The 21,537-nt window shown below is 39.9% G+C and overlaps 1 protein-coding gene across 1 annotated transcript in view; it reads right to left on the minus strand.

Annotated features, from left to right (window-relative positions):
- CASD1 (CAS1 domain sialic acid O acetyltransferase 1) overlaps positions 1–21,537 on the minus strand; it is a 60,715-nt gene that overhangs the window by 26,441 nt on the left and 12,737 nt on the right. Inside the window, exons 2-7 of the mRNA XM_074945911.1 lie at positions 16,264–16,360; positions 15,247–15,367; positions 10,681–10,725; positions 8,965–9,027; positions 7,522–7,566; positions 3,278–3,401 (exon numbers count right to left, since the gene is read on the minus strand). Of these exons, the coding sequence (XP_074802012.1) occupies positions 3,278–3,401; positions 7,522–7,566; positions 8,965–9,027; positions 10,681–10,725; positions 15,247–15,367; positions 16,264–16,360 (495 nt within the window). The remainder of the gene's footprint in view (positions 1–3,277; positions 3,402–7,521; positions 7,567–8,964; positions 9,028–10,680; positions 10,726–15,246; positions 15,368–16,263; positions 16,361–21,537) is intronic.

A 21,537-nucleotide genomic window follows, 5' to 3' on the forward strand; every position in this document is an offset into this window, starting at 1 on the left:
AGCGCAATCTTTGCCCACTCTGAGAAAGATCTTCAAACTATCTTGAATGTGTTTGCCGATGCTTACGCATGTCTTGGTTTCACTCTTAATATCAAGAAGACTAAAGTGCTCTATCAGCCCTCTCCAAATGAGGTATTACATGCTCCATCTATCAAAATAAATGGAGTGGCACTAGAGAACACTGATCATTTCCTCTACCTTGGAAGTCATTTCATCCAAGGCAGATATTGATGCAGAAATTCAACATCACCTGAGCTGTGCCAGTGTAGCTTGTTCTCGTTTACGGCACAGGGTTTTTGAAGATCACGACATTCGAACAGACATCAAGCTTCTTGTTTATCAAGCCATTATTCTCCCAACCCTGTTGTATGGGTCCGAAACTTGGACAACCTATAGACACCACTTGAAAGTCCTTGAGAGGCACCATCAACGCTACCTTCGTAAGATTCTGAAGATCAAATGAGAAGACAGGCGCACCAATATTAGTGTCCTAGAAGAGGCGAAGACCACCAGTATCGAGGCAATGATCATCCGTCACCAATTCCACTGGACTGATCACGTTGTCCGGATGCCAGACCATCGCCTCCCAAAACAGGTCCTGTTCTCTCAGCTGAAAGAAGGGTACCATAACGTGGGTGGACAACGGAAGCGTTATAAGGACTTGCTGAAGGACAAGCTAAAAAAGTGTAATATTGACATTGACACTTGGGAGACACTTGCCCAGGATCGCTTAAAATGGAGTGAAGTCCTAAGTGATGGTTCCCTGCATTTTGAACTGGCTCACTGACAAGCTGAAGAGGACAAGAGGCACAGGAAGAAGGAGAGACTGGTTTCCAGTCATGGTCAACAGCCTCCTGCTGAGCCTGAAAACATCTGCCCTCATTGTAATAGAACTTGTTGTTCAAGGATTGGCCTTATTAGTCACCTGACGACCCATAACTTCCATGGAAGATGATCATACTTGGTAATGAGTGATAGCCCATCATCATCATCACTCCTCCTGGGGGAATTCTCCACCAAAAAATTAAAAATTCTGCAACAAAAAATTAACAATGCTGTGCACAATAGTTTAAATTTTTTCAGAATTCTGAATATTTTATTTGTCAAAATAACACAATATAATCACACCAGTTTCAATTATTTTTGGTCATTTATTTCGGAATACCTGTAACAATACAGACAACAAAAAAAGATTCAGGAAATGTTTTTTGACAAATAGATTCGTTACTAGGCATATTAATACAGAATTCTGAGTAATAATTCATTTAAACTATAATACAAAAGCGTATTTCCCACACCCCTCAGAAGCAGTGCAAAGGCTTGGGGGGAGTTAGGGGTAACGAAGGAGCTGAGGAAGGGGGAAATAAATTGCTGGGAAGGAGCCTGGTGTGAACTTGGAAGGTTGTTGGGTACGGATGGGAAAAGTATGGAACAGGTTTTTTTGGGACAGGCATCGAGGGATTGTTAGGGAGCTTCCCCTATGAAGACTCTGGCTGACCCTTAGCCTCTCCCATTCAGTCAGGCACATCTGCTCCTGTCCCCATGTGTCCTTGCACTGCCCCTGTCCATGCGTCCCTCCACCCCACTCAGACACCCACTCTCCCCATCCCCATGTGGCCCTGCACTGCCTCCCCCTGTCCCTATGTGGCTCTGTACCCCTCCCTGTGTGTCTCTTCTCCCACCCAGCCACTCCCCTGTCCCTGTGTCCCTGAAACCCTCCCCGTCGCATGTGTGTCTGTGCCCTCACTCAGCCACCCTCTGTCGCTCTGCTCTCCCTCCCCGATCACCATGTGGCCCTGCACTTCCCTCCCCTCTGTGGACCTGTGCCTCCACTCCCCCATTCAGCCCCTGCCCCAGTCTGTCCTCCCCCACCTACCCCTTATGAGCTCCTGCCTGACCCCCCTCTCCCCAGCATCCCACGCCATCTGTCTCCCCATAGCCCCTGTCTCCTGACCTGGCCTGACAGGCGCTGCGAAGAAGGCAGGCTCCTTGTCTTCCCTAGCTGGCCAGCAGCTGCTGCTGTGTTCTATTGCCACAGCGCCCTCTGGTGGGCAAAAGGCAGAACTCAGAAGTTATTTTCTGCTGGGAGATGCTGCTGTTCTTGCGCCACAGCGCCCTCTGGTAGGCAAGAGGCGGAACTGCAGCAACATTTCAGCAGAAGCTTCTTTCTGTGCAAAAAATTAAAAATATGCATGGCTCATTAATTATGTGCACGCAGTAGTGCAGAATTCTCCCAGGAGTAGTTTCATACTAATGACTTTAATGGATTGATGTACAGAATAGTACAGAACACTATCACATGCCCCACGTGTATCTGAGGGCTTAATCCTGCAAAACACTAATGTGCACAGTGCTTCATACCATGAGCAGTCCCTCCCAGGTTTCAGACACAGATACTGATTGCTATGGGGCTAATTAGAGTAGTAAGCACTACATTTAATAAGTATGCACAAAATAGGGTCATAAAGTTATAGAAAAATTGCATATGTTGTATTGTTTGAGAAATCGTATGTGATCATATAATTAAAAACAAATACAATACATAAAAGGTGAAAGAGCTGAGACCACATGTGTAACCTGAACTTTGGCAAAACTTGACTTGTAAACCATTAACTAAGCAAGCTTAACATTTTCTTAAATTTTTCTGCTGTTTTTTATTTAAGTTAAAAATCAGCCATGTTATTAAAATTTGAAAATATTTTACACCAACAGTCTATTTGATGTATGTAACTAACTATAGTCATGGTTGCATATTGCGTGTGGGTATGCCCAGCCTCAGTGCTCTTCTTTGGAAAATGTATCCCTTTCTGGCTAATGGCTAACTTCATAATTAAAAAAATGGAAAGGAGCATTTCTCTTAAGCTTTATCATGGGTTGTATAAGTCAAGCAATTTGAAGAAGTTTTATTACAGGAATCTTTCAACAAGAGGTCAGTGTTTAGGGGGATTAAGATTTTTCTTTTCAGGAAGAAGAAATCAACTGGTTATGTCTAGATATAACTGTCAACACATGTAATTTCAGATAGCTCTAACTCATGAAGGTAGGAACAGGTCAAGAGGAAATGGGTGGAATCTAACATACCAATATTGACAAAGATCCAAGTCTTCCAGATTGGATATCAAAATTTTCGGAATATTTATGCACACACTAGGCTGCGCTGAGGTTGTTCATAAGTAAAGCAAGGCAGTGAAAGATGGTTTAGTCCTCCACAGCCTGCAAAACTGTGATTCATATCAGACAATTACAGCACAAATTACAGTTATCTACTGTATTTTACCTTGTAAGACCCAGTATACATCACTACTCTTTGCTAATTTTTCCAAAAGAGGTGCTATTGAAGTGATATTGATTTTATATTGCATGAGGGCTTCGTTGCTGCCATTGTGAATCTTGATAGACCACTAGAAGATCAAATAAAAAAAATTCAGTTTCTGTATCTCTAAAGTATATACAATCATAAAACTTTACTGATTCCACTCCATCATTAGCAGCTATTTTCAATACTATTATAGAACCTGTTTATTTCTTAAATATTTTAATTAGCTATGAAGATTTGTGGTGGTATCTATTTAAGTACTACAGTGAAGGGGAACATTTATGTATCCAAGTGCCTCCCAAATATTTAAATAAAAAATTTACAATAACAATCTTTCTCTGTCTTCCTTCCCAGCCTGTAATAGAAATAGTTGAGGTAATTCTTTAAATTATTGTTCTGTGTGTGTCTGTTGACATTACAGAGGAAACACAGAGCCAGAAAGATGAGTTTTGTATGAGCCTGAACGTGGTGAGACCTGTAGCCATTGTAATGTTTTGTGGGAGTGAATTACATGATCTAGGTCCGTTTCCTATGAAAGGTCTTTTCTTCCACACACTCAAGCCTGTTCCAGCTGGTCAACGGTTTCATTATTTCAGTGGAAAGTAGCTATCGTGAGAGGTCATAATCTTGGAGGGAGAAACAAATTTATTCTGAAACTATGCCCAATCAGATAGAGAACGCTGAATATCAAAACAGATACTTTTGCTAAGCCAAGAAGGGGCACAATATTCTGGCCAGTCAAAGTCAGAAATGGGAGTTTCTGCTACCATCAGTACTTCAGCATCAAATAGTGCTGAGGAATCCCATGGACCCAAAGGCTGCAGAACAACTTAATCTGAGGGCAGACATGCTTGGTAGTGGTAGGGGGCATAGGCAGCAGAAATAGGAAAGTGCTTCAGAAACCTGAGTATTACTTCAGTCTTGCACGAGTTCAACTTTGGCCAACTGGAAGATGGTGCTGTTTAGTATGAGATAAAGGACACAGAGAACTGAGTGTCATCTGTGTATAGCTGGCTCATTTTTCTCTTTCATATCCACAAAGTCAAAGGTGATGCCCTTGATTACAGTTAGATAGAAGGGGGCATTTTGGTACTGGACTATCTATAAGCAGTAGTTAGGGAACAATAGTTGTGCTTCACTGGTTCTTCTAGTTCTTGACTGGGTAGAGTTTTCTGTAAATATATTTTGGAATTTGATTTTCAGTAGACTATGGTGGTGATTTTTTCATCTTATATCAGGGAGTTTTCATTTCTATGTGGGGTAGGACATGGTGCAATCAGGATTGGGGGGTTATTCTTGAGTTTCTTATGTTAATGTCCAGCCTTAGGCCACAGGGGCTATAAAGGCTCACCTACGGCACTGTAGCTATGCTGTTGTAGTACCGCAGCATAACAGTTTCCAAAAATGATGGAAGGGGTTTTTCCGTCGCTGTAGGTAATCCATCTCCGCGAGCGGCAGTAGCTAGGTCAATGGAAGCTTTCTTCCCTAGTTGCTTCTACACCAGGGGTTAGGTCAGCACAGCCATGGCTGAGCAACATAGCTTTGTCAATCTAAATTTTAAGTGTAGACCAGGCCTTACTATTTTGTCTGGGGTACTGGTGGATGTGTGTCTGTGTGTGAAAGAGAGACTTCTAAGAAAACTTATGAGAAACAAAAAGCACAGAGTTCAGATAGGAGTTTTAGGTGATCATCTGTATGGAAGTCTCCCAAGATGGTGTGATACTGGCAGACCAGGTACTAGCTCATGCCAAGACCCCCAAGCCTCACTGAACACTGACAAATGCACAGCTGGAAACCAGTCTGGCTCATCTGTGTGTTAGTATTATTAAAACAGGTAGATTTATAAAAATGTGTTTAGACTGTATAAAATTCTTGTAAGTTGTTGCATGCATTAATCTCACACATAATATCGGTGTCCTATGTTATAAGGTAATATTTAGGTGTTTGCTCTGAAACTATAAAGCCCCACAGTCAGGAGAGATGCATTAGCAAGTGTGAAATACTAGTTTACCACAAGAGGCGTCATCTCCTACCCAATGAAACAAGGCCCATAGACATCAGACAAGCTATTGTGAAACATAAGGGGACAAAAAACTTTGTTGATTACTCCCCCCAAACCCATGAAGAGAGGAGAGTGCACAAACACTCATCCCATCAGCTTGAGTTTTGGGGGGAAGGGGATAAAAATCCCTGTCAAGAAGAAATTGTTATCCCTATGCTGTTTGAACTCTGAAGGGCAAAGACTACTAAGCATAAGCAAGGGACCCCAAGCTGTTTAGCTTGGGTTAGCCCCAAAGGGCATATAGAGCTTGCATATTGCAACAGTTTCTATCACCTTTTGAAACTGAAGACTATAACTCATTTGTGTGTGCATGTTTACCTGCTTTAATTTTTGTAAATAACTCATTTATTTTCCTTATTTAATAATAGTTAATAAATCATTTATTTTTCCTTAGTTAATAAATCTTCAGTTAGTTTATTATAGCATTGGCTACAAGCATTGTTTTTGGTTTGAGCCTTGAGATGCAACTGACTTAAGGAAAGTGACTGGTCATTTGGGCCTGGGAGTAGCCTGAATATCATTTTGATTTTTGGTGTAAGGCACCATCTATCCCAAAGGCAGGCTTCCCTGGAGAGCTAAGATAGACTGGAGTACCCAAGGGGATTGTCTGTGACTCTACATCAAGTCTGTTATAGTGCTTGAGAAGTTCATGCTTGATACTTACTTAGTTGGTGAAATTTAAGCGCAGAACTCACAATCAGTTTGGGGTTTGTGCCCTGGTTTCTAATAGTCGGCCTTGATGCTGGTATTCACATTTGTGAGCCATTCCAGACAGCTGACATATGGCTCTTGTGAACTTTTTGACTACATCAGACTACATGAATACATCACCTCTTCTTGGAAACTTTTGGTGTCCAGAGGTTTATAGATTAGCAGGACTCCTAGACAAGTATTGTCTCCAAATTCACAGATCAAATAGCAGCACTCAAAAGATTTTGTTTCCAGTGTGCTACTCCTGAATTTGACCCAGAGTGGACTGATTTGAACCAAAGTGATTTAAACTGACAAATGTAATCATGATTTAAGTCAGCAAACAGGAAACCGTGATTGAAATTGATTATTTAAATCACATTTTGCATTTGTACTTTTTAGTTATTTTCCTAAAGAAAGGGTGATTCTTCTTAGTTGGTAATCATTAAAATATGTTGAATTGCAACTAAGTATAGCCTTTACATTAAATTGGGGTATTTTTGCTAACCAGGATGATGTCATTAAAGGTGGGAGATAGTAGGAAGACTAGTCCATGTCCTGAAGTGGTGCTGATACCTGGCATTGGGGGAAGGGCCCTACTCCTCTTCCTACTGGAAGTGGGGAGAGAATGAGGACTAGTCTACACTACCACGTAAAACAATGTAACTTACATTGCTCAGGGGTGTCAAAAAGACACCCCCAGTGACATAAGTTACAGTGACCTAAGCGCTGTCCACACCCGCACTATGTAGGTGGCAGACACTCTCCCATCGGCATAGCGCGTCTTCACCAGATGCACTACAGTGGCGCAGCTGCATCGGTGCTGCTGTGATGACGTAGCACTCTAGTGTAGACTTGCCCTGAGGTTCAGATTCCTGAATCAGGATGTCAAAGCTCACAGTCTCAGGAAGCACAGATGCTTAGGTGATTCCTGGTAACAGCAGAAGGGGGTATTCTACAAGTCGACAGAGTACAGAAGACTTTAAATTAAGTAAGAAGAATGGATTCCTGGAAGGAAAACCTTGCAGACAGGACCATCATCAAGGTCAATACTTTTTTGAAAACAATATTCATTAAAAAGTTTTAATTCAGTTGGCCAAATTATTCATACAAATATTTAAAACTTTTATGAAGTACTTGGGCTACCTTCTCAGAGGATTTGTTCTACATTTCATCCATGCATCAAGCCAAAACACAATCTTTAACAATGAAACAGTGAGAAAATATTACTGTACATCACACAAATCTATATACATATATTACTCTGATATTTTAAAAAGTATTTGTTATAACAAGAACAAGACAATTGGAATAGAAGATTGACAATCAGTGTATGTTTTCCCTTTTGAAATTAAAGTAACTACTTCCTCTTGTAACTTTTCTAGAAACATGTCTTCTCCTGTAATAATTTCCGTACATTCACACCAGAATGCCTACTGCATGAAAAGCTTACCGTAGCAGCTCCTGCTACAATTACATGAGGTTTTGCAATAGAACCCTAAAACACAAAGTAAAAGAGAGATTAGTCTTCTAAATATCTTCACAAATCACTAAAGCTATTATTCAATTTATTGCACAAGTTATTTAACATCTGTGCCTTGATTTTATCACACCTCCGCTGTATTGTGAGGCTAAGAATTTGTAAAGCAGTGAGATCCTCAGATGTAAGGTTCTATGTAAGTGCAAAGTATCATTATGTTTCCATATGTTCAAAATCATTTATCGAGTTAGGCAGTATTTAAGTTTGCTCTTTAAAAGCTATCTAGGCATCTACTCATAAGATGTTATGCATTGCTAAATTACACAAACAAGCATTATAGCAGCTGAAATAAATATTCTAAACATTTGTGATCTGGCATGTTTATTGTTATGAAGTGGCCAATGACTGAAGATATTTGTCTAAATAATTAAGTGATAATTATATTATTATTATTATTTGTAGTATTGTTGTGCCTAAGAGTCCTATACACAGACAGGACCTCACTATGCTACGTGCTGTACTAACACAGAACAAAGAATCCCTGTCCCCAAAGAGTTTACAAGCTAAATATAACACAAGAGACAGAGGCAGACGGGGGTTTACAAGAAAACAATGAAACAATATTAGTCAGCATGATGGGTAGTGGTCTCTGCACACTAGCAACCTAATTGCTGTCAAGCATTTTGTAGCCATCATGGAAAAGGACAATTTTAAAAAGGGTTTTGAAGGAGGATAGAGAGGTAGCTTCACAGATGTTTACAGGGAGCTCACCGAAACCTGAGGGGCAGCATAGGAAAAAGCACAGAGATGTTTGTTTGAAAATTTAAGAAGTGGTTAGTGCTTTAGTGGCATAATGAGCCATTATAGAATCATCAAAGGAAGAAACCCAGAAATGGCAACTATTCTTTAGTAAGAGTCAATTTGTGAACAACTTTACTAATTATCAAGAGAGATACATGTTCAAATCATTATACTTGTTAAGTATAGTAATTTGAAAGAACACCTAACATGCTGGATAGCAAGAAAACAAGAATATTAGACAGTACGTATAACTAGTGCATAATTTTAAGATCCAGTGCACCCCCCCAAGTTTGCAAGAGTTCACCAGATACTACAGAGCTGTGGGATTCTTTGTAGACTTTCATTTGACCTCTAAACTTCTGAGTCCACATCGTGAATTTCTGCAGTTTGTGTTAGCTTGTACTGTGTGAATATATACTGTTGATATAATAGATCTAACACTATATCTTTTTAGAGCTCTTAGTATATAACTTGATTTCAATTTTTTAAATTATTATTCTCCTTTATCTACATCCAGAACTTGTACACAATACAGGTTAAGCACATGGAACAATAGGAGATTAGGTCCCTCAATCTGTCGGTATTTTCTAAAGTCAGTATATTTTTAGAACACACCTCAGCCCAAGATTTGATACATTGCTTCATAGAGCCATTAACTTCTGGATACCATAGGAAATCCTGTAAAAAGAATGTATTAATATCTGTGAGTAAATTTAAGAGTAGTTCATCATTCAGAAAATGCACTTCTATATCAACTGCAAGCAATGCATTTCATACATAGAAAATTACACTGGTCCAAATTTTGCTTCATTGCTTTACTACATTCATGGACCAATCATAGATAAAAGATCTGATGTCTTAATCGGCCAGGAACAAAGGGTAAAATAAATGGGAGTTTTGTCATTTACTTCAATGGAGCCAAGATTTCACATAGAATCTAAACCTTTACACGAGTTGGAAGTGAAGAGTCTCAGTTTTCCAATGATATCAAGGACAGAAACAAATGTTTTAAGGTTTACAAAGGATCACATCAGTGTATTCTAGTTAACTTTTTGCTTTATTCCCCACAACTTTTCGCAACAGCTATCTTGCAAATCTCTGCACTTGAAAACCAATTTTCTGAAAGCTTAATATTCCAGGTTTCAAACTATGTTGAGTCCTAACATTTAACACTAGCATTTCACGTTACTGACTTCTAAAAATAGAGTGGAGAGAAACAAAAAGGGCTAATGACTTGCACTTTATTAAAATCATTCCCCTCAATAAAAATAAAATTTCTAAATTAATTCCAAAAGATTTATGTAAAATTTTATTTGTACCTCAGCTAATGTTATTCCCTCTCCTAAATAAATCTGAGAGGCCATGTAAGGCCCAGCCTGCTACTTAACATCATAAGTAGTTTCTGCTTCCACAATCAAGAGGTACTACAGTCTCCTAAAAAAGTACAGTGGAGACAGTGTCAGATCAAAGGGAAAATACAAAACAAAGAACTACAACGAAACTTTATAATGAAGGCAGAAAGACTGTCCTAGCATAAAGTTACACTTCTCCTCTCCTGAACACAACACTGACCATCCTTTTTAAATCATAGCTCCCTCCAAAGACCTAAGTAATCCACTCAACATACACTCTCTCGATGAATTATATGGAAAGGAGTGGGAAGAAAGTAATGCTACTGAGGTCTTTGCAGGAAGACCCCACTCCCACACCACTGGGGATGGGGAAGGAGAACAGAGTTCTCCTTAAAACCTACCCACAACCCACAAGTGTGAGAGAGAGAGAGAGAGAGAGAGAGAGAGAGTGTGTGTGTGTGTGTGTGTGTGTGTTGAAAAATCTTGTACACTGGTGATGCATCTGGCTCACTCTGTTACTGCAATCAAAGTGGACCCAGGGCAGAGAATTGGTTGGGGTGACACAGAAAGCTCATCTGCATTTACCACATTCCTTGCTCCAAGTATCACAAGCCACTTTCATTGGAAGGACCAACTATCAGATCTGATGAGAGGACTCATATTGTATGTCACTACTATCGAGGCCAAAGCTCCTGTAAGATAATGGAACTGATTTAAAAAAACACCACAACCCAAACACACCTCTAAGGACCTTACTCAGATTTCACTAAATTTTAAGATACAAATCTTCAGGGTGGGTGGGAATCAGACCATAAATGGTGCTGAGCACCAGCAATCCTGATTGACTTCTGTTTAATTTGTGACTGATCAGTATCTCTGAAAAGAGGTCCTTAATTGTTTTCACCTGAAGTATAGGGGGAGCATATAAAATTATACATTGATTATTATAGCTTGGAGCTTATTACCATAAAAAACTTACCACTTTAATTGATGCAGATTTGTCTTCAAAAAGAATGTTTCCATGCTGCCAAAATAAAAAACAAGTTAAACTTGTTCTACTAGAAGGTAGTGTATGTTCAAATACTGATCCCTCTCATCTCTAGAACTCTACAAATTGTGGATATCCGTGGACCATTTTTGTGGATCGGGTGCGGATACAAATTTTGTATCCATACAGGGCTCTACTCATCTAAGGCCTCATCTACACTAAAAAGTGTTTGCTAGTACAGCTCCTAGAGGAGACAGTTTATATGAGAAAAATAGTTCTTTTGTCTGCACAGCTTATATCACTTCCTGGAGGAAATAAGATATACTAGCAAAAGTTGTTTGTGGGGTTTTTTGTTGCTGGTGTAACTGATTTTTTCATGCTCCTAACTGATATAGCTATGCTGGCAAAACTCTGAAGTGTAGCTCAGGCATATGGTGCTATGTCCCCAGAGCAGCTCCTGGGAATACCATAGCTTTCTATTACCAAATGATTCAAAAAGTCTGAAATCTTTCCTTTCTAGACATCACTATTTTTCTTAATACTCCTCTCAAAGGACGGAAATAGAAACAAAACATTTTCCTCTCACACTTCCCTGGTCTATACCACTAGTACGCTTACTTTCCTACTCCCCCTGTACTCTAACAGCTGAACCAATTTTGCTCAAAGTTTCCAGAAAAAAATAAAATCACCACAGGCAGAAATCAAGCCTGGAATATGTAATTCATAACTTATTGACTGAAAACAGGAGATTAGGATGGAATAAGTTAGGCATCCTTAATTACAGTAGACACAGATACTCCTTAACATTAAACTGAGTTGTATTATTTCAGTTTCAATCCCTGAAACAAAAAGGACAAGTGCACTTTCCCTCCACAAACTGAGCTGAGGTACTGTAGACAAATATACCCATTCTTTCTCCATAAGCCAGTGAGTCCCCCTGCTCAGCCATCCTGAAACTTCCTCAGGATGCATTTAATAGATATCCTCCAATATCTATTAAATGCACTGTTACTCCATCAGTTTCAAAAGCATTTAACACAAAGGTCTTCTAGCTCAGAACCAACCAAACTACTCCTCCCCACCAAATTCTCATAATTGCCAAACTACTCCCCACCTCTGGCAAGCAATCCAACACCAACCCCCAGGCTAGGAAAACTCCTGTTATCCAATCAGCCAAACATCTGGCTTTGACAAGTGAAATTTAATTACATGCTGCCTGCCAGACAGATTGCTATTGTGCATTTAAATACCCCGACTGTATTAAATAATTGACAAGTGTGATAAATGAAGGGCAGGGATAGCTCCCTTTTATGGATATCCAGCCAGCCAGTAGCTATAAAATCCCTTAGTAGCTGTTCTCTAATTGCTCTACCTGTAAAGGGTTAAAAAGTCTCACTGCTATGCATAGGTGAAAGGAAGTGAGTGGACACCTGGCCAAAAGACCCAATAGGAAGGCTAGAACTTTCTAAAATTGAAAAACGACTCCCCTTTTGTTGGTCTGTGGTTGTTCTCTGGGGAGAGGCAGACAGGGCTGCAGTTATGCTGTAAGAAGCGTGGGGCCAGATATGAAAAATCCTCAGTATCATATCTAGAAACTACTCATTTGAACCCCAGGTATGTAAGTAGATCAGGAAATGTCTAGGAAGATGCAATTAGGTTTATCTCTTTTTATTTATTTCTGGCTTGTGGACTACTCTGTGCTAACCCTAAGTGTTTTTGTTTTGCTTGTAACCTTTAAGCTGGACCTCAAGAAAGCTATTCTTGATGCTTAATCCTTGTAGTAGGTTGATTTTTTTTTTTAAATCTAGCAATAGCCTGATTTCCCAGATGTATTTTTTCTTTTCTTTTTTTAATTAATAAAGTTTACCTTTTTTTAAGAACAGAATTGGATTCTTGTGTCTTAAGAGGTTTGTGCATGTGGTTTAATTAGCTGGTGGCAACAGCTGATTTCCTCACCCCCCCCCCAGCTCTTCCTTGGGGGCGGGGGGGAAGGACCTGAGGGTACCCCACAGGAAGGAATTCCCAAGTGCGCATTCCTGGGTTCTCAAAGGGGTTCTGCACTTGGGTGATGGCAGCATCTACCACTCCAAGGTCAGATAAAAGCTGTAACCTTGGAAGTTTAATTCAAGCCTGGAGTGGCCAGTATTAATTTTTAGAGTCCTTGTGGGTCCCCACTTTCTGCACTTGAAGTGCTAGAGTGGGGAATCAGACTATACAACAAGTCTGACCTGAAGCTGAATACAAACCCTGAACAGCAGAAGAAGTTAATTATTTGGCTGCCTGATAGACTATAGCAATATAAGAAAAAAGAAAAGGAGTACTTGTGGCACCTTAGAGACTAACCAGTTTATTTGAGCATGAGCTTTCGTGAGCTACAGCTCACTTCATCGGATGCATAGCATATTGTGGAAACTGCAGAAGACATTATATACACACAGAGACCATGAAACAAAACTTCCTCCAGCAGGACAGTGGGGTGGGGTGGGAGGAAGTTTTGTTTCATGGTCTCTGTGTGTATATAATGTCTTCTGCAGTTTCCACAATATGCTATGCATCCGATGAAGTGAGCTGTAGCTCACGAAAGCTCATGCTCAAATAAACTGGTTAGTCTCTAAGGTGCCACAAGTACTCCTTTTCTTTTTTCTTTTTACGAATACAGACTAACACGGCTGTTACTCTGAAACCTATAGCAATATAGCTTATCTCTGGCTCCACTTAGCAAGCTGTGCTTCACACTTATCTTCAGAAAATGAACACAGAACTGTTTTTCAGTGGCATTTACAAGAAAGGGAAGGCAGAAAGCTATTTTTAATTTCAGCCCTAATCAGACTTGTATATCAGTCAATGCATCTAGGATTTCAGTGCAGATTAAATCAGCAATTAATCTTTCAAGAAGTGACTTACAACAAGACTTGAATTAATTAATACTGGCTAAAAAAAAACAAAAAAACTTCACTGGCATAGATCAGATTGGGCTCCCTCTGCTGGCAGCTCATCAGCTTGCTATGAGGAGACCCTGCCATTGGTTCCCTGGGTGTTTTAAGCCTCTAACGTCTGAACAGCGCCCACTGTCCCTGTCTTTAGGTCCCTAGGGACATCTCTGGAGCACAGATCTTCTGTCTAGGCTGCAACCATATGGCCCAGCTTCCTAGACCCTCTGATCTCACTGCTGACTCCTCAGCCCCCACCCCAGTTTAAACACACCCTTTCCCAGAACTCCAAAGGCATAGGCCTTCTACTTTCCCCTCTTCAGAGGGCCATTTAATAGGTGTAACATATAACAGATACTAACACGTTATTGCTCTTTACTTAAGCATGACAAATACATAGAGGGTATAGATCATATAGAAAACAACACACATTCTGAACACAATGCCCCTCACTGTAGCTCACTCTTCGCTTGGAGGGCCATCTATGTTCAGATAGGCAGGTTCCTCCTGTCCCAACCTCATCCATTTCTTGCAGCTGTCTCCTGCATCTTAAACTGGTGAAAAATTACCAAAGAACTCCCAACAGAGCATCTTTTATAACCTTCCAGTCCCTGTCAGGTGACCTCCTAATCAGCCTCCCCAGGTGACTAGAGCCCAATACCAGATGACTTTGTTACCAAGTGACCCCTCCCCATCTAGCCAGTTCTTGGGGTAGACATTATCTTACTGTATAGGATGTTTATATTTGAATAGAGGATTATATCAATTTAACAACTGTCTATTGTCAGTCCTGCATCACTGTGCCTTGGCATTTCTGTCCAATATGGAGGTAAAGAGATCACAGAAAAGGTACCTTGTCCCCACATTCAAAACAGAGTTTGCCGATTGGTAAAGATACATAGAGTTCATAATCTCACAGAGAATTCATAAACTGAACAGACAAATTTCCATTTTCTCACCAGAAAAACAAATCTCACTTAGGGCATGGCTACACTTGAAACTTCAAAGCGCTGCCGCAGGAGTGCTCCCGCGGCAGCGCTCTGAAGTGCGAGTGTGGTCGCGCGCCAACGCTGGGAGAGAGCTCTCCCAACGTTCCTGGTACTCCACCTCCACGAGGGGATTAGAGCACTGGGAGCATGGCTGGGGCACTGTTTACACTGGTGCTTTACAGCGCTGTAACTTGCTGCGCTCGGGGGGGTGTTTTTTCACTCCCCTGAGCGAGAAAGTTGCAGCTCTGTAAAGTGCCAGTGTAGCCATAGCCTCAGTTGCCATTGGAGAAGCCACCTTAGTTTTCTTTCCTAGGCTGTTCAACTATCATCTGCTGAATACTCCCTCTGCAAACTTCCCACTTCACTTCTCAGCATGCCAAACATTCCTGTTATCACCCTCTGACAACTGCTTGGGCCCAATCTCCCGCTCAAGTGCTTGATTTGTTTCTCTGCAGAACTATGCTACATGGCCCCTTTCCTGAATGTTAGGATAGTAAGTAGTATTATTTCCCAACAAATGCCCATTCCAGACATCAAAGTCTTTAGAAAAAAACCCAGTTTCTGGTGTTTTCAACCTGGAAATTAAGTAAAGTTTTAACAGTGAAGTGACAAATTGGGGGGAAAAAAGACAGTCTTACCTTGTTTCCTTCTTCCTTCACTTGGGGATTTATGAGTTTTACAAAAGAATAAAACAATTGGCGAATTCTGGAATCTCCTATAAATGCAATATGTTTGTCTAGGAGGCAGTTTTTTGCTTCACTGCAAAAAGAAACGGCATTACAAAATTAACATATTACATTATTTAAGGAATCAATTTAATGAAGGAAATTGACAATTCCTTAAAGGAAATCTTGAATGTTATACAGAAAATTCTAAACATTACATCTAACTCTAAAGAAGGGTAAATTGTTTTTTTACAATACTGAATGCATTACATATAACTAGGAGTAAGTATGAAATAAGGAGCCACCCTGACCATTTGATTCCACAAATTACTGTAGGAGTGAAAGGACTCTCTTTCCCATTGGGTGGTGCTGAAAAATCAAAAAGACTGAGTAGTTGTATAACTTTGTTAAGTAACAGAATAATTCTGAGTGATAAAGGTATCTGTCACGGTTTCTATATTAAGTGAATGAAGAGAAAAGTGATAGGTACTTTTATTTCTCAACATTATTTAGTCCATTTTCTTAAGAAAAAATTCTAAAAAAGGAATATATATTAACTATTTGGGATATTATAACTAAGAATTGTATTTGCCCTTTAAATCACAATTTGAAACCATATATAAAACATGTGATGCACCTTGAGCTATCTTGAAATTCTTCATAATAAACAAAACATGCAGTATAAATTATTACTACCACTCTTATCTATTTATATTTAGTAGCATGATCCTATTATGCTTAGCACTCTAGACACATAATGAAAAGAATATCTGCCACAAAGGACTTACACTAAGTGCCCTTTTCTGATCTCTGATAAATTATGTATTTCACTGTAACCCATTTAAAAACAATCAGACGCAAGCATGAAGACAGCCAAAAGAGATGAGGCTACAGAGACTCAAAAGACTGCAGTCCAGTATACAGATTTCTTACTACTTTCCCCTGTAGAGAATAGAATAAAAATAAAAGAATGTAAGGTGATATCCTTACCTATTTTTATATTTATGCATCATACAAGTATGGGGCTGCCATACTTTTTCCCCAAGAAATCTCCCACTGGAGAGAAGATATTCACATGTATCATCACCTTAAAAAAATTACGCTAGAATTAGAATCCAACTACAAAATGTATCATACACTATCTTAACCACCAACTACCTTATTTTTTTTAAATAAATAGTTGAAGTTTAGACCACACAAAGGTAAGAAATCACTAGCACTAACTAGAGTGCTAGTATATTGTAAGGAGGTCCCATACAAATTTCCCCATGTAATTTTGCCATTTATTGCTCCTCACTTCTGTCTGAAAACATTCCTCTGTCCGCAGCCAAATGGTGATGATTGCCTAATTTCTACTAAGGAGCAGGTAGTGACCTGACCTACATTAATACTTGGGCCTCCAGAGTTAAAAGAACAGAGCATCAATCCACTGCGCCACCTATCATTCTACAATTATAACAACATAAGGTGAAGTGATTAACATACTAGTACTCTAATGTAATGCTCTTCTGTAAAGATTTAGCATATGGTTTAAGCATTTTATATACAATCTAAGTCTAAAAAAGAAATGTGCAGGATTATCTGTTCGTATCTGCTTGCTTAAAATGTAGTTACCACCTTAAAGCAGGTGGAATTAGATCTCAGTGTTTCAGCAGAAAGAGGTTTGCATAGGAATTCTCTGTAGCCTCTGATTCTGCACTGCAGTCAGTTCCTTCAGTCTAAAAGTTGCAAGCTAAGGGTCAGCTACAGAAATGGTGATTTTTTTCTTCAAGCTCAAGTAAATGAACATCTTAGGTCCGAAACTAATAAGTCCTTTTTAAAATTGTTATGAATACCTGGGCCTGAAGAAAAAGGAAAGATTTCGCTGCTGTTCCCAAGATACTATTTTTCCAATAAATTAATATTGAAAAAGCTACGATTTCTGAACTTTCTCCCAAAAATGAAAAAATAAATGATATTCATGGGCACTAGACCTTCATTCAGAATGATTCCAAAGTGCTTTACAAACTATTTAGGAATCACTGGTTTATAGCCATCTACAAGGTAAAATGCACCCACTGTACAGCAGTTCACAGCAACATTACACACTAGAAAAATGTAGTTATCTGAACTGAAATTTATTCTGGACATAAGGAATAGCCATCTTAGTCTTGAGAAGACTATTATGAGATTTTTGGTTATCACTAGCCTAAGCCTCAATTGTGCATCTGATCCAGAAAAGGACAACTTTAACTGTACAGTGTCCCCAAACTTTGACTCAAAGAGAAGGCTACTTAATGAATCACCACTACTTCATGAAGAACCTAGGATTTCTTTGGAGGTGTTCTAAGTACTGACCCAACCAAATCCTGCTTAGCTTGAAAAGTATGACGAGATCGCAGCCTCTGCAGTAACAAACAAAATTCTCACATATGTATACCACGCTTTGTTCTAATAGCGTAAACCTTAGACTTGGGTTCACTGCATGGAAAAATCGTATCGAATTTTTATGTGGAGAACAGAGTTTCAGCAAAGGAAACTGAACACTAGTTTCTTATAGCATGGCACTAGAGAGAAGAAAGCTAGAGGGATATTTATTAATTTTCTATAACTAAGTTACAGGAAAATCTGTAGAAAAGAGATACAGTGTGTTGAAATTGCTTAATATGAACTTAAACACAGATCACTTGAGGATCTGCACGAAGACAAGAGGCAGTGGAAGAGAAAGGGAGAAATAAGCACACTGCATAAAGAAAGGCTATTTTCTTGTCAAAGTATTTTACACAGACAGCAACAGATTCACATGGCGATGATGTAGCTGTGGTAGCATACAGAATGGACCCATTTCCTTTTCCTCCCCTGACTAATTTTTATTAGACAGAATTGCTCGGGGTTTGTTTTTAATTTGATATACCTTCCCCAACCTGTATCTTCAGTTTTCCAAGTACAACTTCGAGACAACAACTCATTGGTCCCAATATAGGGTAGTGTTGCTATCACAGAATAGCTGCATGTATTTCAGTGTTGGGTGAAGATATATTAATAAACAAAAACATTAATAACTAAAATTGACAGTGTATATAAAAGGAGTCTAACTTACATCCCTCCACCCCGAAAATACAGTAGGTTTTCTCAGAATAGCTCTTCTACCTCAAAAATGAATAGTTAAGGCATGCAGCCAAATGATGTCTCATGCTATATATTTCTTCTCTTATCCCATGCAAGTTATATCTCCCACCCAATCTAAACTATGCCCCCTTTTGTTTTGAAATAATATACTGCTTGATAGTCTTTGAAAAAAAAATATGCCTCTTAATTAAAACTAAAAAATGTATTTTTGCTTTATATTTCCTGGTTGTTGGGAAGACTTGAGATATTTTCACCATTACCTGTCTTTAAATAAAAAAAATTTTTTTTTATTAGATGTTAATGAGACTCTTGATATATAAATATGTAAAGGTTATATGACATACAAATTTTAAAAAACATATTTAAGATGCAGAATAATAAAGGAATACAAAGGGACAGAGAAACCTTTTGATTGAACATTTATTAAATTACATTGATTAACTAATAAAATTCTCAGTATATGCACTCTCACGTTAGTATAGCCATGACAAAATAAGCGAATTCCTATGGAAGGTAAAACAAAAGTTAAAGTATCAAAGAAAAAGCTCATGTGGGAGAACTCAGCTACAAATAGAAAATTTCTTCCTTGTACCATGAGTTCAAATCATACGCTGCCACATACCTATTTAATATTGTGAATAGGTAACAAAATGAATTCATGTCTACTTGCTTTAGATGGGGAAATCACAAATATCTCAAAATAGCTCAGTCCCCACAATTTTGCTATATTCTCTGTCATGAATATCCAATATTTCCTGCAAAATGTGAAATCTACTAATGTCATTAATACAATTTTTTTGCAGTGTAGTTGTAGCAGTGTTGGTCCCAGAATGAGAGAGAGAGGGAGAAAAAGAAAAGGTTGGTGAGGTAATATTGTTTATTGGACCAATTTCTTCTGTTGGTGGGAGGGACAAGCTTTTGAGCTTCACAGGGGCTCTCCTTCAGATCTGGGCAAGATAACCAGAGTATAAGCTAAATACAAGTTGGGACAGATTGTTAAGCATAAGGGGTTCACAATTGATACATAGATATTAAGTTCAGAAGGGACCATTATGATCATCTAGTCTGACCTCCTGCACAATGCAGGCCACACACATCTGTAAGACTACTTAACTGTTTAATGTGCACTTCATTTTAACAGGGAGTAGGGTGTGTTACAAATTGTTGTAAAGGACCATAATTAAAACCATGATTTTTAGTGTCTACCAGAGTTATAAGTTCCCAGGCTCATCTTTTAAAGGTGTTGTTTTCTTTGAGGACAAGGAGTGAGAGGTCAGATATGGAGTGACTGCACTGTGAAAAGTGTTCACCTGTGAGTGATATTGATCACAGCAGAAGAGATGATATGTCTGCAGATTTTGCATCTGTTGTTTTGGCACAGTCTGGTGACAATTGGCAGATTTTGCATCTGTTGTTTTGGCAGAGTCTGGTGGTCCCCTTACTGAATGAGTGAGGCAACCCAGTGACAGAGGATGTGGAAAAAGCTAATGTACTCAATGCTTTTTTTGCCTCTCTCTTCACGAACAAGGTCAGCTCCCAAACTGCTGCACTGGGCAGCACAGCATGGGGAGCAGGTGACCAGCCCTCTGTGGAGAAAGAAGTGGTTCGGGACTATTTAGAAAAGCTGGATGAGCACAAGTCCATGGGGCCGGATGCGTTGCATCCGAGAGTACTAAAGGAGTTGGCGGATGTGATTGCAGAGCCATTGGCCATTATCTTTGAAAACTCATGACGATTGGGGGAGGTCCCAGATGACTGGAAAAAGGCTAATGTAGTGCCCATCTTTAAAAAAGGGAAGAAGGAGGATCCTGGGAACTACAGGCCAGTCAGCCTCACCTCAGTCCCTGCAAAAATCATGGAGCAGGTCCTCAAGGAATCAATTCTGAAGCACTTAGAGGAGAGGAAAGTGATCAGGAACAGTCAGCATGGATTCACCAAGGGCAAGTCATGCCTGACTAATCTAATTGCCTTCTATGACGAGATAACTGGCTCTGTGGATGAAGGAAAAGCAGTGGACGTGTTGTTCCTTGACTTTAGCAAAGCTTTTGACACGGTCTCCCACAGTATTCTTGCCAGCAAGTTAAAGTAGTATGGGTTGGATGAATGGACTATAAGGTGGATAGAAAGTTGGCTAGATTGTCGGGCTCAACGGGTAGTGATCAATGGCTCCATGTCTAGTTGGCAGCCGGTATCAAGTGGAGTGCCCCAGGGGTCGGTCCTGGGGCCGGTTTTGCTCAATATCTTCATAAATGATCTGGAGGATGGTGTGGATTGCACCCTCAGCAAGTTTGCAGATGACACTAAACTGGGAGGAGTGGTAGACACGCTGGAGGGTAGGGATAAGATACAGAGGGACCTACACAAATTGGAGGATTGGGCCAAAAGAAATCTGATGAGGTTCAACAAGGACAAGTGCAGGGTCCTGCACTTAGGACGGAAGAATCCAATGCACCGCTACAGACTAGGGACCGAATGGCTCGGCAGCAGTTCTGCAGAAAAGGACCTAGGGGTTACAGTGGACGAGAAGTTGAATATGAGTCAACAGGGTGCCCTTGTTGCCAAGAAGGCCAATGGCATTTTGGGATGTATAAGTAGGGGCATTGCCAGCAGATCGAGGGATGTGATCGTTCCCCTCTATTCGACATTGGTGAGGCCTTATCTGGAGTACTGTGTCCAGTTTTGGGCCCCACACTACAAGAAGGATGTGGAAAAATTGGAAAGAGTCCAGCGGAGGGCAACAAAAATGATTAGGGGTCTGGAACACATGACTTATGAGGAGAGGCTGAGGGAACTGGGGATGTTTAGTCTTCAGAAGAGAAGAATGAGGGGGGATTTGATAGCTGCTTTCAACTACCTGAAAGGGGGTTCCAAAGAGGATGGCTCTAGACTGTTCTCAGTGGTAGCAGATGACAGAACAAGGAGTAATGGTCTCAAGTTGCAGTGGGGGAGATTTAGGTTGGATATTAGGAAAAAGTTTTTCACTATGAGGGTGGTGAAACACTGGAATGCGTTACCTAGGGAGGTGGTGGAATCTCCTTCCCTAGAAGTTTTTAAGGTCAGGCTTGACAAAGCCCTGGCTGGGATGATTTAGTCGGGGATCGGTCCTGCTTTGAGCAGGGGGTTGGACTAGATGACCTCCTGAGGTCCCTGCCAACC

This window comes from Natator depressus, chromosome 2 (genome assembly GCF_965152275.1).
Source record: "Natator depressus isolate rNatDep1 chromosome 2, rNatDep2.hap1, whole genome shotgun sequence".
NCBI lineage: Eukaryota > Metazoa > Chordata > Testudines > Cheloniidae > Natator > Natator depressus.